General features: G+C 47.6%; 1 protein-coding gene across 1 annotated transcript; it reads right to left on the bottom strand.

The window, feature by feature from the left end:
- Positions 1-4,259: 4,259 nt before the first annotated feature.
- DHCR24 (24-dehydrocholesterol reductase) lies at positions 4,260-13,748 on the bottom strand. The gene is made up of 9 exons (XM_053950569.1): positions 13,455-13,748; positions 12,141-12,296; positions 11,582-11,687; positions 11,207-11,325; positions 10,849-11,112; positions 10,017-10,160; positions 8,879-9,076; positions 7,953-8,131; positions 4,260-6,437 (listed from the first exon to the last, which is right to left on the bottom strand). The coding sequence occupies exons 1-9, from the start codon at positions 13,710-13,712 to the stop codon at positions 6,284-6,286; spliced, it is 1,578 nt and encodes a 525-aa protein (XP_053806544.1). The 5' UTR covers positions 13,713-13,748; the 3' UTR covers positions 4,260-6,283.
- Positions 13,749-15,870: the final 2,122 nt, after the last annotated feature.

The following is a 15,870-nucleotide window of genomic DNA, read 5'->3' as shown; positions in this document are numbered from 1 at the left end:
ATTAAAGTCATTAAACAGTTGAGCCAGTTCTGCCAGGTGACTCAACCACCTGTGTGCCCAGAGGGATCTGTGGGAGTCCCTCAGCAGCTCCCAGACCAGCCTTCCCTGGTTTTGTCAGGCAGCCACTTCTCCCTCCCTGTTTGTCACCACAATAAGGCACTGCAAACACTGTGGCTGTCTCTGAGGCTGGAGATCGGGCTGGATCCCTGTGGGAAGGGAATTTGCTCACACCTTGGACAGCCAGGTGCTGCTGTGTGTCCCTGGGGACCTCCAGAGGCACACTGCAAACCCCTTTGTCCATCCCCTCCTGCGTGCCCAGGAACTGTGAGATTTTCACCAGGCAGTCCAGGACAGAGGGGTTGTCTCCATTTCTATTGCTGGAGCCAGAGAAGTGAAACACATTTCCATCAGTGACTTATTACCTGCTGTGCTGATCAAAGGGACAAAACCATCTTGGATTGATTCTCCGGGGCAGTGTTTTAACCAGGAGGGTTTAAGGCTACACAGGAGATGTGGTCTGTGGGGAAAGCTGATCTCTTATTAAATCAGCAGACAGGACTGAATGCAGGGCTCAGCTCTGGGGTTATGTGCCTGAAAGCCTGTCTGGGCTCCTTATTTTTTCCAGCTGTGCTGGGGGAACCTAATAAAGGTACTGCTGTCCCTGCAGCCTTTCACCAAACTGCTCCCCTGCTGCTTTGCTGGGGCTGATTTATGGCACTGGGGCCAAAAGAGTGGCCTGAGAGGGGCGAGCCCTGCACAGGAGGGGCTCAGCTCCTGTCTGGGGCCTCCCTCTTTGCCCCGAGGGATTTCCGGGAGGAAAAATGCTGAGGATGGGGAGAAGATAAATGAAAGACCAAGCAGGCAATAGCAGCTGTCTTGAATCAGTGCCTGGCACAGCACCAAAGAGATCAAGGGGTCAGTGTGAGAGTAGCCACTGGGCTGGTGGAAAATGGTTCTTCCCTTTCCAGCAGCGCCCCCAGGTAGCACCAGGACAGGGCTAGGGAAAAGAAGTCAGGGCAGGTGAGAGGCCAAGTCAGTCAGTGGTCAAACCTCTCTCCATCCTGCAGAGGATTTGCAGTTTGGGCTTGGGGTGGGCACAGAGTGGTGGCACATCCCATCCGCCCGTGGACAGGCTCCTACACAGCTTGTAGGGCCCGTGAGCCCTCAGTGCTGCTCACACCCTTGGTCACTGATCTGATCCCCTCCAGTGATATTACTGTAACTGCTGGACAGTGTTTTCATGCCCAGTGGAGTGGTGGTTCCAGGTCCTGCCTTTGATTTGCCCCCTGGGGAGTAGCTGGGGAATATAAAATTACTGCACAGCCCCTGTGCTCTGGCAGCTACCCAGGGTGCAGTGCTCCCCCTGGGGTAACCCTCGGGTGCTTCCAGACAGCTCCTCCTGAGCAGACAACACTTTGTGTTTTCCCTGCTGTTTTCCAGCCCTGCCTGCACAGGGGAGGGGACATTCCCTGGGGAATGGAGATGCTGGGTGCCACGGTGATGGTTGCCATGGCAAGGGCTGCCACCATCCCCGTGGTCCTTGGGGACCAGAGCTGTCAGCATGTGGCTGCAGGCAGTCCTGGGGACATGGGCAGCCAGGTGAGAGCTGGATGTGTAGGGGCAGCTGGACTCACTGGTGTAGCTCTTCTCACCTCCCAGACTGTCTGTGCCTGCTGGGAAGCAGCTCCTTGCACAGGGGCTTTTTGCACAGGACGGTCCAGGACACGCAGCTCAAGCTGGGAGCAGCCTGGGGTGGAAGCACAGGGTGTGCTGAGCACCCAGCAGGGAGCACACACTGCCCGCAGGCAGGTGAGCCTGGCAGGAGCTCAGCAGTGCCCACATTACCTCTGCCTGCATCCTCAGGCCTTTGCCCTTTTCAAGGGATGCTTGGACAACCCTTCCCATTAGTTTTGCTCTGTTTCACCTGCAAGCAAGCGGAGGCACTTCATGGATGAGGGCAGCTGGGTTCCTTTTAGGTGCCAGGAGCTCCTTGTATCCTCCAAAAAGTCATACTCTGCTGCTTAAAAGCCAGTTTTTCCTCTAGCAGCATCAGCAGCACATTGCAGAGCCAGTGCAGGTATGAGCCCTTCCCCCAGTACCCATTCCTGGAGCTGTATTCATCTTGGCAGCTTCCCCACGGAGAACCAGAACAAAGCCTAAAGGGCTCAAAGCAGACAGGGAAAGCTTTAGTGTGAAACAGTCCACCTTGGCTAGGGATGATCAGCAGGAATCCACATGGCTTCTCTCCTTTATCCAGCTGAGTGAGGAACAGGCAGCTTGAAAGAGGTCAAGACATCTTCGTAATTGGTGGGGAACTTTCAGATTACACTTGAGTGGGGAGGTTGTGACACTGCTGCCCTTCACTGCAGCCGGCAGGAGGTGACTGGTGAGCAAGCTCAAGCCTGCAGGGATAATCAACTCTTTATGGCCTGCTGTGGCCAGAGCTGTTCCTGGAGGAGAGTGGTGGGGCTCTCACTGGGTACTGTGCCCTCCTCCCTCCCTGCAGCGTGGCCTCCCTTTGGTTAAGATGTGCCACTGTTGCTGTATCACTTGCTGAGGTGAGTGGCTCTGCTGCTGGCACAATCAGCCTGCTGCTCAGGGGGTTTCTCAAACTGGGGGAACCTCAGGAGCAGCCAGGAGCCTGCAATTCACAGGACAGTGGCTGATGGGAGCTGGGGAGGCCCAGGAGCAAAGGACAGGAGAGACAAAGTGCTGGAATTGTATCATGCCTTCCCTGGGATAGATGGGGACGACAGGAAGCATGACAGAGGGGATTCCCTGTCCTCCCTCTGCCTGGCTGAACACGGAGACTTAAAGGAGAGGGGCAATGACACTGCAAGTGAGCAGTAATGAACTACTTTCAGCTGGGACTTTAGAGAAATTACATACATGAGAAGAGGATGCCAGATCCTGCACATCCTCCCAAGGAAGCTGTGATGGCACATACAGCTCACTCAGGGTTAAACACATCCTTTCAAACTCTGCTGCTACTTAGAGGAGTTGCACATACCTGTTCTGGGTGATGTTACCACGCCTGAGTAGCTCCAGGCCCACCACAACTCCACAAAGAAGTTGGGTCTATAAAAGTGCTACCATAGCAAAGATAAGCAGGGAATGAAAACCTGGAGGCAGTGCAGAAAGTGAGATGAGCAGAAAATGTCAGTAGCAACAACAGCTGGCCATAAAAAGGTACTGGGAGCAGGTTGGTTCTTCTAGAGTTAAGTTTATCAGGTCTTGTACAAGTGTTTAGACCAGACAGGAATAATTAAATCTAGGTGTAATTACACGTTAGTTGTGCCTGATTAAGTATGCTAATTAATCTGCAATTATCATTTGGTAGGGGGATATAATGGAACACAGGTAAAACTGCAGCAATTTAAGGAAATCCTGGCTATTGTTCCAAAGGAGGAGGGCTCTGAAGGGAAATGCCTGGGAGGTCTCTGAAGGGAAATCCCTGAGCAGTGATGTGGGTGAGGGAGGGTACAGAAATGCTGCTGGGGCAACAAAGGAGGGTTATGAAATGCAGCCTAAGCCAAGGCCAGCACGGAAGGGCTTTGGCACCTGAATTGCAGCTTCACCAGGGCTGAGGCACTTGGCAGTCTGGCTTTCTCCCTGGGAAAAGAGCAGCATACACCCTGGGAGAAGGTGTACCAGCTGTGAGCAGGGAGGGGCAGGAACGCCTCCTACCAAGCCTACAGAGCTGCATGAAGACATTTATCAAGGAGACAGAAGACGTGGGTGTGAAACTCCTCAGGCTGAAGAGTGCACCAAGTCTTCCATTTCACTTTTGGCTGCTCATTCAAGGCAGGGATTAGATTTATTAGCATGAAATGAGAAGAATGAAGTAACTACCCACTGTCAATGGGTAGCACGTAAATGCAAAGTAGGAGTTTGTCCTCCTTGGACAAAATGTCACAGGGAAAGAAGGAAGTGGTGTGTGTAAAAAAAAAAAACGGGACAATTGGCATCATGAAGCTGTGTGGAGCTAGTGGGGCGTAAGTGAAGGGTTAAAGGCTCAGCTATGAGGTGTTTCTTTTATTGCAGGTGTGTCCTGGGGAAAAGGTAAGTGAAGATTCACAGACTTCAAAGACACTCCTGCAAACATCACCTCCCACCACCTCCCTCACAATGCCTTGGGGTCTCTTACCCAGACTTTTCTCAGTAATTACTGGCCATGTGGAACGGCACAAGAAGCACAAGAGAAATGATAAACAGCTGTTGAAAAGCAAGCAAGCACTCATTAAAAAGCCACTCCTTGGAACAGTACACCGGCCAGAGCTTTATTTTCAACAACCAAAAACCAAGAGCAACAGCAATGATATGTGTGCATGTATGTGACTGATACAGTGCAGTACCCAATCACAGCATACAAAGTTTGCCAATAAATTAAGGAGTGAAAAAACACAGTGCATACCTAAAGATCATCAGTACATAAGTGAAACACAGCCTAAGTAGAAGTATTTGCATATCCTCTAGCTGCTTTAACATTGCCCTTTCAAAGCTAACCAAACCATTCTTGCTCTGTGCAGACTATACAAGCACTGGGCTAATCGTGGCTTCACCCCAGGGATAATTCCCTCGTGGGGGCAGGAAGGCAGGTCACACCCTGAGAATCAACACTTGCCTTCCTGTGTACCCCTGGTGCAGCCAGGAGGTGTGGCAGGCCCTCCTGGATCACTGACACAGCTCCACGGCCTGGGCAGCACTGAGGACACTCTGCACTAGCTGTGTCTCCCCATGGAATGCTGCCCCTGTGCAGGATTTGAAGGGGTACCTTACTTGCACACAGTGTGCATCACTGAGTTACAGCCCAAGCTTATTCCTGCTACTGCTTTATCATTGGTTTCATCTGGACTTTGAACATCCATCTATCAATAAATAAAATCATTGGTTTAGCACGCATAATAAAATTACACCTCCCACTGGTAACTGTTTGAGAAGTTCTCCGTGTTACCCCCTACACAAGCCTCAAGAAAATTACTTTCTTTTCCATCAGGCTCAGTAAGGTTTCAAGTAACAATTTTCAGTACTGCTTGGACAAGACACAGGCTTGGTTTGGAACCCTGATTCTGGCTACAGGGTCAAAACATCTCCACGCTTCTACACTCAAGTGTATCAAGTCCACGACTGTGCCATTTTCACCTGCGAGCAGCAGTAGAGGGAACTAACAGTACTTGCTGTTATTTCCTCTCCAGGTGACTGAAACAGTCCTTTTACAAAGCCTATCAACCTAACCCAGCTAAAATGAAAAGCAAAAATGTCACTCAAGTCAGAACCAAAGCCTGTGTATATCAAGATTCACATCAACAGTTCTTATCCACAGCCACTTGCTCTAACAAACCTCAGATAAATACAGCCTTGACTTCCTTCTCCCATAGGCCAGGACAGAACAATCTAAGATGAGTCATATCTTCCTCCAACTGAGTACTTATAAGGCACTAAAATTAAGCCAAACAACCCAAAAAAATCAGAAACCCAAACAAACTGACCCACAAAGAAATTAAAATTTGGCTGTATGAAATAGCAGCAATTTTTTTCAGTGGTCTACAAAGCCAGAACATTGATACTTTGGGGCAAAAAACCAATGCACTGTTGGCCAACTACAAAACACCTAAAAAACCCTACATCCATTCACACTTCATAATCAAAATCAGTACAAATCTGATAGGCACAAGTAAAAAGCATCTTCACACCTCAGTGCTCAGTTTTTCCAGCAGAAGCCACGCCTGGGGAGCTCAGCTGTCCTGCAGGACAACGTGAGCAGCCCAGCACCACCATCATGCAGCTGGAGGAGGATGGAGTGTGGATGAGCCACTGCAGAGCTGCTCCAGGACACTGACTGGAGGCAAGTGTTTTTAACAACATGATTAATTAGACAATGTGTTCAGCTTTGGCACCTATTTCTGAGCCCTCCCTCCTGTTTTCAGCAGTCATGTTAAATACAGCTGTGCTACACAGCTGGTCTAACTCCAGTGTCTTCATCCATTCCCGTTATTTTTCTTCTGCTTGGAAATAGGTGAACTCACCTATGTCACTACATTAGATACAAAGGCTAGCACTTCAGATTTCTTAAAAACAATCACTCTGAGTTTGGAAAACTGGTTTTAAAACATATGAAGAAATACTAAACATAAATGTGTAAAGCAGGAATTCATACCTTTAAACATCAATAAGAATGAGCTTATTTGGAGAGCAATAAAGCTTTTTTTTTTTTTTAAAGGATATACTGACTAGCTATAGGTAAATTCCTCTTTCCCTGATTGCTTGGTGAGCTCAGCCAGGCTCAGTGCCTTGCAGCTTTGCAGATTTTGTCATACACTTCTGGAAAGGCATCCTTGCAATTCATCTCCTCCCTCAGCTTGTGGTACAACGAGCCATCAAACATATCCCAGAACTCCTCACGGGTCATGTAACAATCTGCATACAGCATCTGGAAACTGGAGAGAAGGGAAAAAGAAGAGATTCAGTGCAAGCTATGAATAGCAAATACTTAAAACCATCAACAATGCTTTTTAAAAACAAGCAAATACACAGCTCACGTGGATTATGCTGGGACACTCAGCCAATTATGTTTTGTGGATTTAGTGTTTTTTTCTGCCTATTTTCTTAGGATCCATGTAGGTCCAGTCATAGAATCTCGTATTTGCCTGCATTACAATATCCATTCAAGACAGCTGTAACAATACATGCTTTGACTTTTTCATTTCTCTGGACATTAAGAATAGAACTAGGAAGGCAAAATGAGACCAGGCCAAGAAGATAAACTCATAGTGTAAACAAAGCATGGTGTAACAAAGGTCCATTTACAAATTAAATCCTTCTTCAGCTGTGGACTCCTCCTCACTTCCATAGTGTGCTCTCTAAGCTGCAGCTACCAGCAGAGTAGAGCAGCAAAACACAACCTAACATAGGAGCTCTATTGTTTTGTGTGATTATGAAACGGGAAGATTAAGCATTTATCCATTGCTCATTTCCCATTGACAGGTAGAAAACAGACCAAACTTTGTCAGTAAAGAGCTTTAAATTAAAATCTTAATTTCAAGTTAATGAAAAAAAAAAAGCTTAAAATTAACTTTGGGTTGCTTTGTTCTCTGGCAAATCACTTCTTGCAGCTCAAATTCATTTGCAGTCCCCAAATCGTCTCGAAGCAGCCTTGCCATTATTGCTCAGCCACATGGGACACGATCACTGTTAGACTGAGAAGTAGGTCAAAACAGAAATGGGGATAAATTAGACTGATGGTGTAAAAATACCATGTAGTTGCTTTTTGTTCCTGAGAAACCAGCCTGTGGCTGCTTCTCCACTGACACCGCTCCAGCAAATTAGGCTGGCTCGAGTCCGTGACAGATGGTGGGCACATGCCTCACGCCCACTGTGGTCCTGTGTAATCAGAACCCAGGCAGGGAAAAGGAAGCTCTGGAGCACAAGTTTTGAGGGAGGAAAGAATGCCAGCAGCACACAGGGACTGACTGCAGGGACAGCCAAGGCTGGCCCCCTGGGCAAGGACATCCTGGTGCAAGGACGGGGCAGAGCTGCTCCATGATGCTGCAAGGACTGCAGGGAGAACAGTCCCAAGGGCAGGCAGGGAAGCTCTCCAAACTTTTGGGATTCCTGAACGATGATCCTTGGAATCCAAAGATGCATTTTGTAGCAGCAGACTCTACTCCCAGAGCAGCCTGGAGCTGAAAGGCGACCTGAAGTGACCCAGCTCCCAGCTACACTGCAAGAACTTCAGCCAGCGTGTCCTTTTGTTTGGTAGGTTTTGCAATCAAATAAGAATGTGAAATCATATTTAAAACTCACCAAAATTAGAAATTTAAATTTGTTTTCAATTATTGTGGTTGTTAATGCAATATTAAATATTAAAGTTCTGTAGGGTAAATAACTGTGATTAAACCACATGGGTGTGAATGATATGACATGATCACTATTCTGAGGAGTGGGGTCCTTACCCGTGCACACTTCTTACAAACTTTTCCATTTGCCTCATTGAGGCCCTGGCTTCAAACTGTTTGCTTTTGGGCTCTCCATAAGCTCCTATATCCACGTAGAGCTCGGTTTCATTTCCTTTGGGATGGACCATACCAGGATTGTTGGGCAATATGAAAGGACATAACCAAATAGGGTACACCTGCAGGGGCAGGAAAACACTTTATCACTTATTTTTTAACACAATCATCCTTTAAGATCTTTAATAAATGTGGCAAAATAAAGAGTTAAGAGAACTTTCTGCCAATCTTGGACTGAAACTTTTGCTTTCAGCTCTTCCTTCTCAGCTGTCCTGGTGTTGTTTTTAATGACTATAACACAAATAGATTGAACAGACTATAACACAAATAGTCCTCCTAGAATTACATCTCCTCCCTTTAAACATTTGAAAGTAAAAGGGAAAAAAAACCCAAAAATACCCACAAATAAACCACCCTGACCTCAAAGCAACAACTGAATGAACATTGTGAGCAAAATGAGAAGGAAGTGTTTTCTTTTCCAGGTCAGTCCAAAACTGAAATGATCAAAATTGAAATTCTACACTAACTAAAATAAATTCAGAAATAAAAGCAAGAAAGGGAAATGAAGCTCCACAGTTGGTCTTTGGTGAGACCACCAATCACTTCAGATGAAGTTCAAATTTTAGTAAGCGATAAAATCTTTTAGAAGTGTCAGCTTCTACCAAAGCTCAAATCTTTTATGTAATGCTTCTCTTTTTCAGAAAGCTGTGTTTATTTCTGCTGCAGCCTTGCACCATGGACTCACAAAGCACAGTACTCTCCAGGACACAGTGATGACCTTTTGCACAAGCAGGATATTATGTCTTAGCATCAACAGTCACATTCCCTATCACAAACAACCCAAGATTTGCTGGGAGATGAGTTCTTACATTCAGGTCAACGTGGAAGGTCTGGATTGATTTTTCAAGGCTCTTCATTGGCACCAGCATGTCCTGCACAACGTGGTGCTGCTCGTACAGCTTCCGAATGGCTTCTCCTTGGGTGAGCTTCAACAGAGAGATTTTTGGGGGGACCATCCAGCCAAACAGGTAACGGAACACGGGGTTATTGCCAAAAGGAATGATATCCTTCAAAGAGGAAAGGAAAAGAGTTTGACTCCAGAATGTGTAAGTGGATCAAAAGAACACTTTAGAGCCCTCAGGGCAATATTAAGCCAGATTTTCAATAAATTTAATTGGTGATATTTTGCTGAAGTACTGAAACACAAATTAGCAAATTAGAGGGGCCTGGACTGCACTTGGCTACAGAGCCTTGCCCCAAGCCTCCTCTGGTTACCACTGATTTTCAGCTGTATCAATCACAACATACCCAGCCCCAAATAATTTCAAGAAAATAAAATTCAGAGAGCAACAGGCTATTTATTATCTTGCAACATCCAAGGGATGAGTGCACAAGGAGCTAACTTTACAGATGTTTTGCAATAACCAAATTTCTGAATAGCATTTTAAAGCTGTATGATTTTAATTACCACCCACACAGCCAACTGCTGTTTTTACCTTCTGCAGGAGCTGAAAGGATATGGCACTTCACTCCAGAGATTCAAATGTAGTAACAGGAATATTTCAGAATGTCAAATCAAGTTTTGTGTAAGTACACATGACAAACACATTTACGAAATTCTAAGTAATGATCTGATGACATAATTACTTTAGGTGGGGCAGTTTTACAGCCAGAATTTCACATTCATGTTTTTTCCACCATCTGAATTTGGAAATCACTCAGTAGGTACAAAAATTTATTGCTGAAATACATACTTAAGGTCTAAATTCAGGAAGCCACTAAACCAAAAATTAGGAGGTTCTGATATAACACCTTATGTGCCAAGAAGTGTCTTTGGATTTGCTGCACCCAAATACAGGACTTGTAAATTTGCCAAAAACTCTGCCATTTTTTTCTGCCATTAAAGACAGAAGTTGCTGCCAAGGGGAAGAAGGTACATTGTACCTACACTGTGAAAGGGCAGAGTACCTTCCTGCAGATATATCTGAATTTTAGAACTGGTCTTACTTGGAGCTCCCAGAAGATACTGCGAGTATGTCTGTGATAATAATGTCGGGAAGGAATGTATTCCACTCCAGTCCTGTCAGCTTTCAAATACTTCTCCACATGCTTAAAGAACCACGGCTTGTAGTAGTTGCCAATTCTGTTTATCTACGAGAAAACATGAATTCATTAGGTAAGTTACACCTTGCTAGACAACAGAGTATGTCCCCACATTCCTGTTCTAGGAGGAATCTGTGTTATACCCTCTGAGTAACTGTCACAAGACATCCAGGGAGCCTTCACCCCACTTGCAAGGCTCCTTCTTAGCTTTCTTGCCATTAAGGTTTAAGTAAGGCTTGCCACTGACAAGCTATTTAAGAACCCACAAATGTGACAGAACTGAATTCCTAAAATGCCAATCTCTAAACCCACCATTAATCCAAAACCTCACATGGCAGAGAGGAAACATCAGGTGGAGGGCTGCGTGAACATGTAGCATGACCTTCGTGTGCATGCCCCTGATGTGTTTTTATTAACATTAACAGAATTAAAAGCTTGCTGGGAAGAGAGTTACTCTGAATAACTGCAGTTCAAGACAACATTGTTCAGTCCATGAGAAGAGATCCTTCTCTTCCTCCTCCTCAGAACAATGAAATCAGTGGGTCATTTCTTACCAATAAAAGAGATTTAGAGAACAGATTCTGTCATAGTAGGAATTAAAATATTCTAATGGACTGATACAAACTTTAATCCTATGTTAAGAGATTGTTCCAATTCTATAATGGTTTTATTATAGTACAGCTTCAGTTAGACCTTGGGAGTATTTTTTTATTGTGAGTAACTTCCCTTTAGTTACCTTGCTTTGCTCAGCTTCATCAGTCAAGACTCCTGTCATGATGACTGCCTCGTCCAAGGAATACATAAGGCCTTCCACAAAACTATTCTCCTTTTTCTTAGACTCTTCAGTGAACTTCTCACAAATCTTCTGCAGTCCTCTTACTGGCTTGTAATGTATTTTGACATATTTCTTGGCAGGAATCATTTTTATTTCTGCTGCAACCAGGAAACCCAGAGTACCACAAGACCAAGGCACTGCATAAAATAGGTCTGAGTTTTCAGTCTGCAAAAAGTATGTATGTCATACTAAATCATATATCCACACCAATAACTGTCAATGACATTGTAAATGATAGCAAAGTAAGATTTTGTCTTACTGGTGAACATCTCACAAGGCTTCCATCAGCAAGAACAAGTTCATAGGCCACACAGGTGTGCTGAAAAAGTCCATAGATATGGGATGAAGACTCAATGCCAGTTCCCATGATCAGGCCACCTTATCAAGAGAGCACACAACAAATCAAATGAAACACACTCCAAAATGTGGGTGATTTATGAGAGCAAACCTCCATTTTATAAGCTCTTTTAAGACTATTAAAAAAAAAAGTGCTTGTAACATAAATACCACGAAGAACATAAGGCTCAACAGAGTATTTCTAGAACCTTTAAAACAATGCAATGTTTTACTGCATAAAAAACCCTAATGAAAGTGCAGCAAAATCAGTGAGTCTCTTGTCATCAGCAATCCTTACCTACTGTGAGATCATCAAGCTCTGGTACCACAGGAATAGTCCAGCCCATGGGATTCAGGTATGCAGTCAGCTGGCCCATGGACACCAAAGGCTCCACACGAACAACCTAAAATGCAAAAAACAAAAAAAACAAAAAAAAACCCCACCCCCAAGTTCTCAACAAACACAAATTAAGAGTTCAGCATTAATGATAACAAAACATGGCTAACCGGATACACTTCCATCTGTTATCAGAACTCAGAGACTCACTTTCCTAAGAGAATTACTAAAAATAGTGGGAACTGCTTAGTGATTCCTCCTCTGCCTCAACATCTTGTTGCTCAGTGCCCAAACCCATAAATCAATCTGGTCTTTTAGACTTCAGCACATAAAAGCCAAGCAATTCCATATGCTGGGTTTTTCAGCTAGAACGATCCAAGCCCACATTGCAAACCCTTGAAATGTGATAGGTCTGCTACAAAATTTTGTTCTTTGTGGAATCTAATCCCTTCAGCTCCGAGTATTGTGAAGAAAACTATAAAATCCATCACAGTGAATGCTTTGTGGTGGGATTTGTTACCTGTCTTTCACTGTCTACTTCCAGAACATCCATTAAATTGATCATGATGTTCTTGTGAGTCTTCTTGTACTTCCCAACACGGAGTGACACCGTCAGCCAGCCGGGCCGGCCCGTGCACATGTACCTCTTGCTGCCTTCCTTCTTCCATTCCCGGACCTGCAAGAGCCAACAACTGTCAGCCAAATTCCACGCTTTGGAAGCCTCTCTGCAGACCTCTGAACTTCTAAATAAAGTATGACCAGAGTGGTATAGTTATGTAGAGGGTACATTTCTAATATGCTGTAGCTTGGGGGTTTTCTTTTTGGGGAAGGGTTCAGAAAGATAACAAGAGACTAACAGAGTTTAAAAAAACCCTCTTCTTACAGAGGTATTATTGCTGTTATAATCTTAGTTCTAATCCAAAACACACAAAAAGTGGCCTGAGCCTCCGAATGTCCAGGCAAAGAGAGAAAACCGGGTCTAGTGGAAGCAACCTTGAGCAACCCGGTCTAGTGGAAGATGCTCCTGCCCATGGCAGGTTGGGATTGGAATGAGATGATTTTTAAGGTCCCTTCCAACCCAAAGCCTCCTAGGATTCTACAAAAAGTTGGGAAGGAAAATGTGCAAGCCATACATATGAGCCACGAATTCTGCAAAGCCACAGTGGTTAACACCCAGAGAACAAACAACTGCATCTTCCCCAAAGCCGAGTTGCTACTACAGCTGGTAAAAAACCCCCAGTCAACAATCCCAACCCCTCCGAGAATAACGCCGTGCACATGAATATCCATCTGTATCTGCGATGTGAGAGGCAAGGCAGGAAACAGAAGCGGACGTGACAGAATGACCACAAATATCAGAGAGCACAGAATCACTACAGACATCTGCATTTCTGGGTGGAGGAAAAGTTTAATCTGCCCGTGAAGCACCGCCTGGAACCGGCGGTGCCGAGCAGCAGGGTGTGAGTGGAACCCAAAGGCGCTTCTGAGCCTGCGGTTCAGCCCGGTGTGTCCACGCTGCACACACGCGTGTCCCTGAGCCTGGTGCGTGTCCTGCCCGGCCCACAGCACATCCCTGAGGACACCGCGGTGCCAGCGGCCGCAGGGAGGGAGTTCCACAGGAGTTCCAGCGGGACAAGAACCCCGCACGGGGCTGAAAGGCCCGCTGGCGTTTATTCCTTTGCTTTTCCCCGCTCCGGCTGGACTTTGCCCCGGGTGCGGAATGGCGTGAGGCGGGGCGGGGGGATGGCGGGATGACAGAGCGCGGGACAAGGACCCGCTGTCCCCTCGCAAAGCCGCGGTAGCCCCGGGGTGCCGCGGTCCGGCCGAGCCTCACCTGCTCTTGGATGTGCCGGACGCGCTGGGCGTGCAGCCGCGGGGCGCTGTGGAGGCGCCAGACGGCCCATGCGCGCAGATGGTAGTAGATGTCGAAGAGGATGGAGAGCGGCATGAGGAAGAAGCAGACGAAGACCCAGCGGTGGTGCACCAGCACGGCCTCCAGCCCGCGGTGCCGCACCCAGAGCAGCAGGAGCAGCAGCCCCGCGCCCACCGACCACAGCGCCGACATGACGCCCACCGCCCGCTCGCGCTCCATCACGGCCGCGCTCCCTTATGGGACCCCGCCATGCCGCGCCCGCCGCTCGCGCGCTCGCCGCCCGGGCCACGCCCCTCCGCCCCCATTGGCCGAGGCGTGAGGCGAGGGGAGGGCGACGGCCAATCGGAGAGCTCCGCGGAGATCGGACCAGGCGCTGAGGGCGCCGATTGGCTGCGCGCGGCCGGCCCCGCGCTCCCCCTCATCGCCGCGGCCACCGGGCCCCCCCCCCCCCCCCCCCCCCCCCCCCCCCCCCCGCGGCGGGGGTGTCACCGCCTGGGGACTGAGGGGGACTCGGCTCACACCCCGGGCAGGGCTGGGAATGGGGACCGGGACAGGCTCACACCCCCAGGCAGGGCTGGGAATGGGGACCGGGACAGGCTCAGACCCCCGGGCAGGACTAGGAATGGGGACCGGGACAGGCTCAGACCCCCAGGCAGGGCTGGGAATGGGGACCGGGACAGGCTCAGACCCCCAGGCAGGGCTGGGAATGGGGACCGGGACAGGGTCAGACCCCCGGGCAGGGCTGGGAATGGGGACCGGGACAGGCTCAGACCCCGGGCAGGGCTGGGAATGGGGACCGGGACAGGCTCAGACCCCCAGGCAGGGCTGGGAATGGGGACCGGGACAGGCTCACACCCCGGGCAGGGCTGGGAATGGGGACCGGGACAGGCTCAGACCCCCGGGCAGGGCTGGGACTCGTCCTGAGACAGGGGCTGAGTGGGATACAGGGCAGAGGACAAGGGCTGAGGCAGAGGGGATCCCGCAGTCGGGGTGGAGGACAGGCCCTTGGTGGTGCTGTGGTGACCAGTGTCCCCTGAGCAAGGGATGCATCCTGGTGCCTTTTGGTTGGGGTCTGGAGCAAAACACCTCCACATCTCTCACCTGTGCATCCCTCACTTGTGCACCCCTCTGGTGGTGTAGGCACCAGAGAACCCGGCAGTGCAGTTTCCAAAGTGCCATGCAGTTCCATTTCTAGAATAAAGAAGGGGGTACCTCCCTCCAAAACGTGGCTTGCTCTCTAAAACCCTGGCAGAAAACTCCTGTCTATTATGGAACCATGTGACAGAAGAAAAACAAAGTCTGTGAGAAAGATGAGGCTTTGTTTTTTTGAAGTTAAAATCCCTCAAGGGATGTGCTGCTTGAGAGGACAGTGACAGAAGTCCAATGACAGCCCCGGGAGGTCCTGGCACAGCCAGCGCTGTCAGGGACCCTGGGGTGGCAGAAGCTTTGCTATGGCACCGCTGGGTTCAGAGAGGAACATGGAATCAAGGTGTTCCATGTGGACACAGCCATGGTGATGTGACACAAGTGTCAGGAGTCACACAAGTGACTCCACTTTGCCAGCAGGAGAAATGCTGACCTTGTCCTTTGGATGATTGATAGCTGGGAGATGGAAACTTCAGACAGATCAAGGTTCAGAGCTCAGCTGTGGCAGGCCAGCCACACCTTTCAGCCCTCTTCAGACATATGGAAGGCTTTGTTTTGATGCCCACTTCAGGATTTCATGGAATCATTCACTGAATGGTTTGGGTTGGAAGTACCTTAAAGAAGTTGGAAGTACCTTAAAGATCACCCAGTCCCAACCCTTCGGCCATGGGCAGAGCCACCTTCCATTAGAACAGTTTGCTCAAGTCCCAATGCAACCTGGCCTGGAGCAATTCCAGGGATGGAAATTTTAGCACACTGCTTGTTTGGGTTTTGTCTCACTGTTTTTGTTGAAGGACTAGACTGGAAAGGGTCCATATTTCCCATATTTAGAAAGGGTCTCCTAATTTCCAGACTAAATTTATTTATAGCCAAATTATATTTGTTGCACTTGTGCCTCTTCTGCTCACTAGCTCTCCTTACATCTGAGCTGATTGATGTTATCTGCTTTTATTTATCAGTTCATCTGCTGACAGAAATTATTCATGCAAAAGAAGGTTCCTATGCTCTAAGAGAGGTTATTTTAACCTCTCTGAAGGACCTAAATAATTATCACTGCTCTGAATGTGATCAAGCACTAGGCTTATTGAATAACAGCATCATTTATTCATATGGGGATATTTATGCCTTCAGTGTAAATACTATTTTGAAATAGTTTTTATGAAGAACCATTACAAGTGTTTATAATGTTTTTCATGTTTTGCTCTTATTTTCGTAAGGCCCTAGGCAACAG

This window comes from Vidua chalybeata, chromosome 9 (assembly GCF_026979565.1).
Source record: "Vidua chalybeata isolate OUT-0048 chromosome 9, bVidCha1 merged haplotype, whole genome shotgun sequence".
Taxonomy (NCBI): domain Eukaryota; kingdom Metazoa; phylum Chordata; class Aves; order Passeriformes; family Viduidae; genus Vidua; species Vidua chalybeata.
The sequence above is the reverse complement of the archived record's forward strand: the minus strand, read 5'-3'. Positions and strand labels throughout refer to the sequence as shown.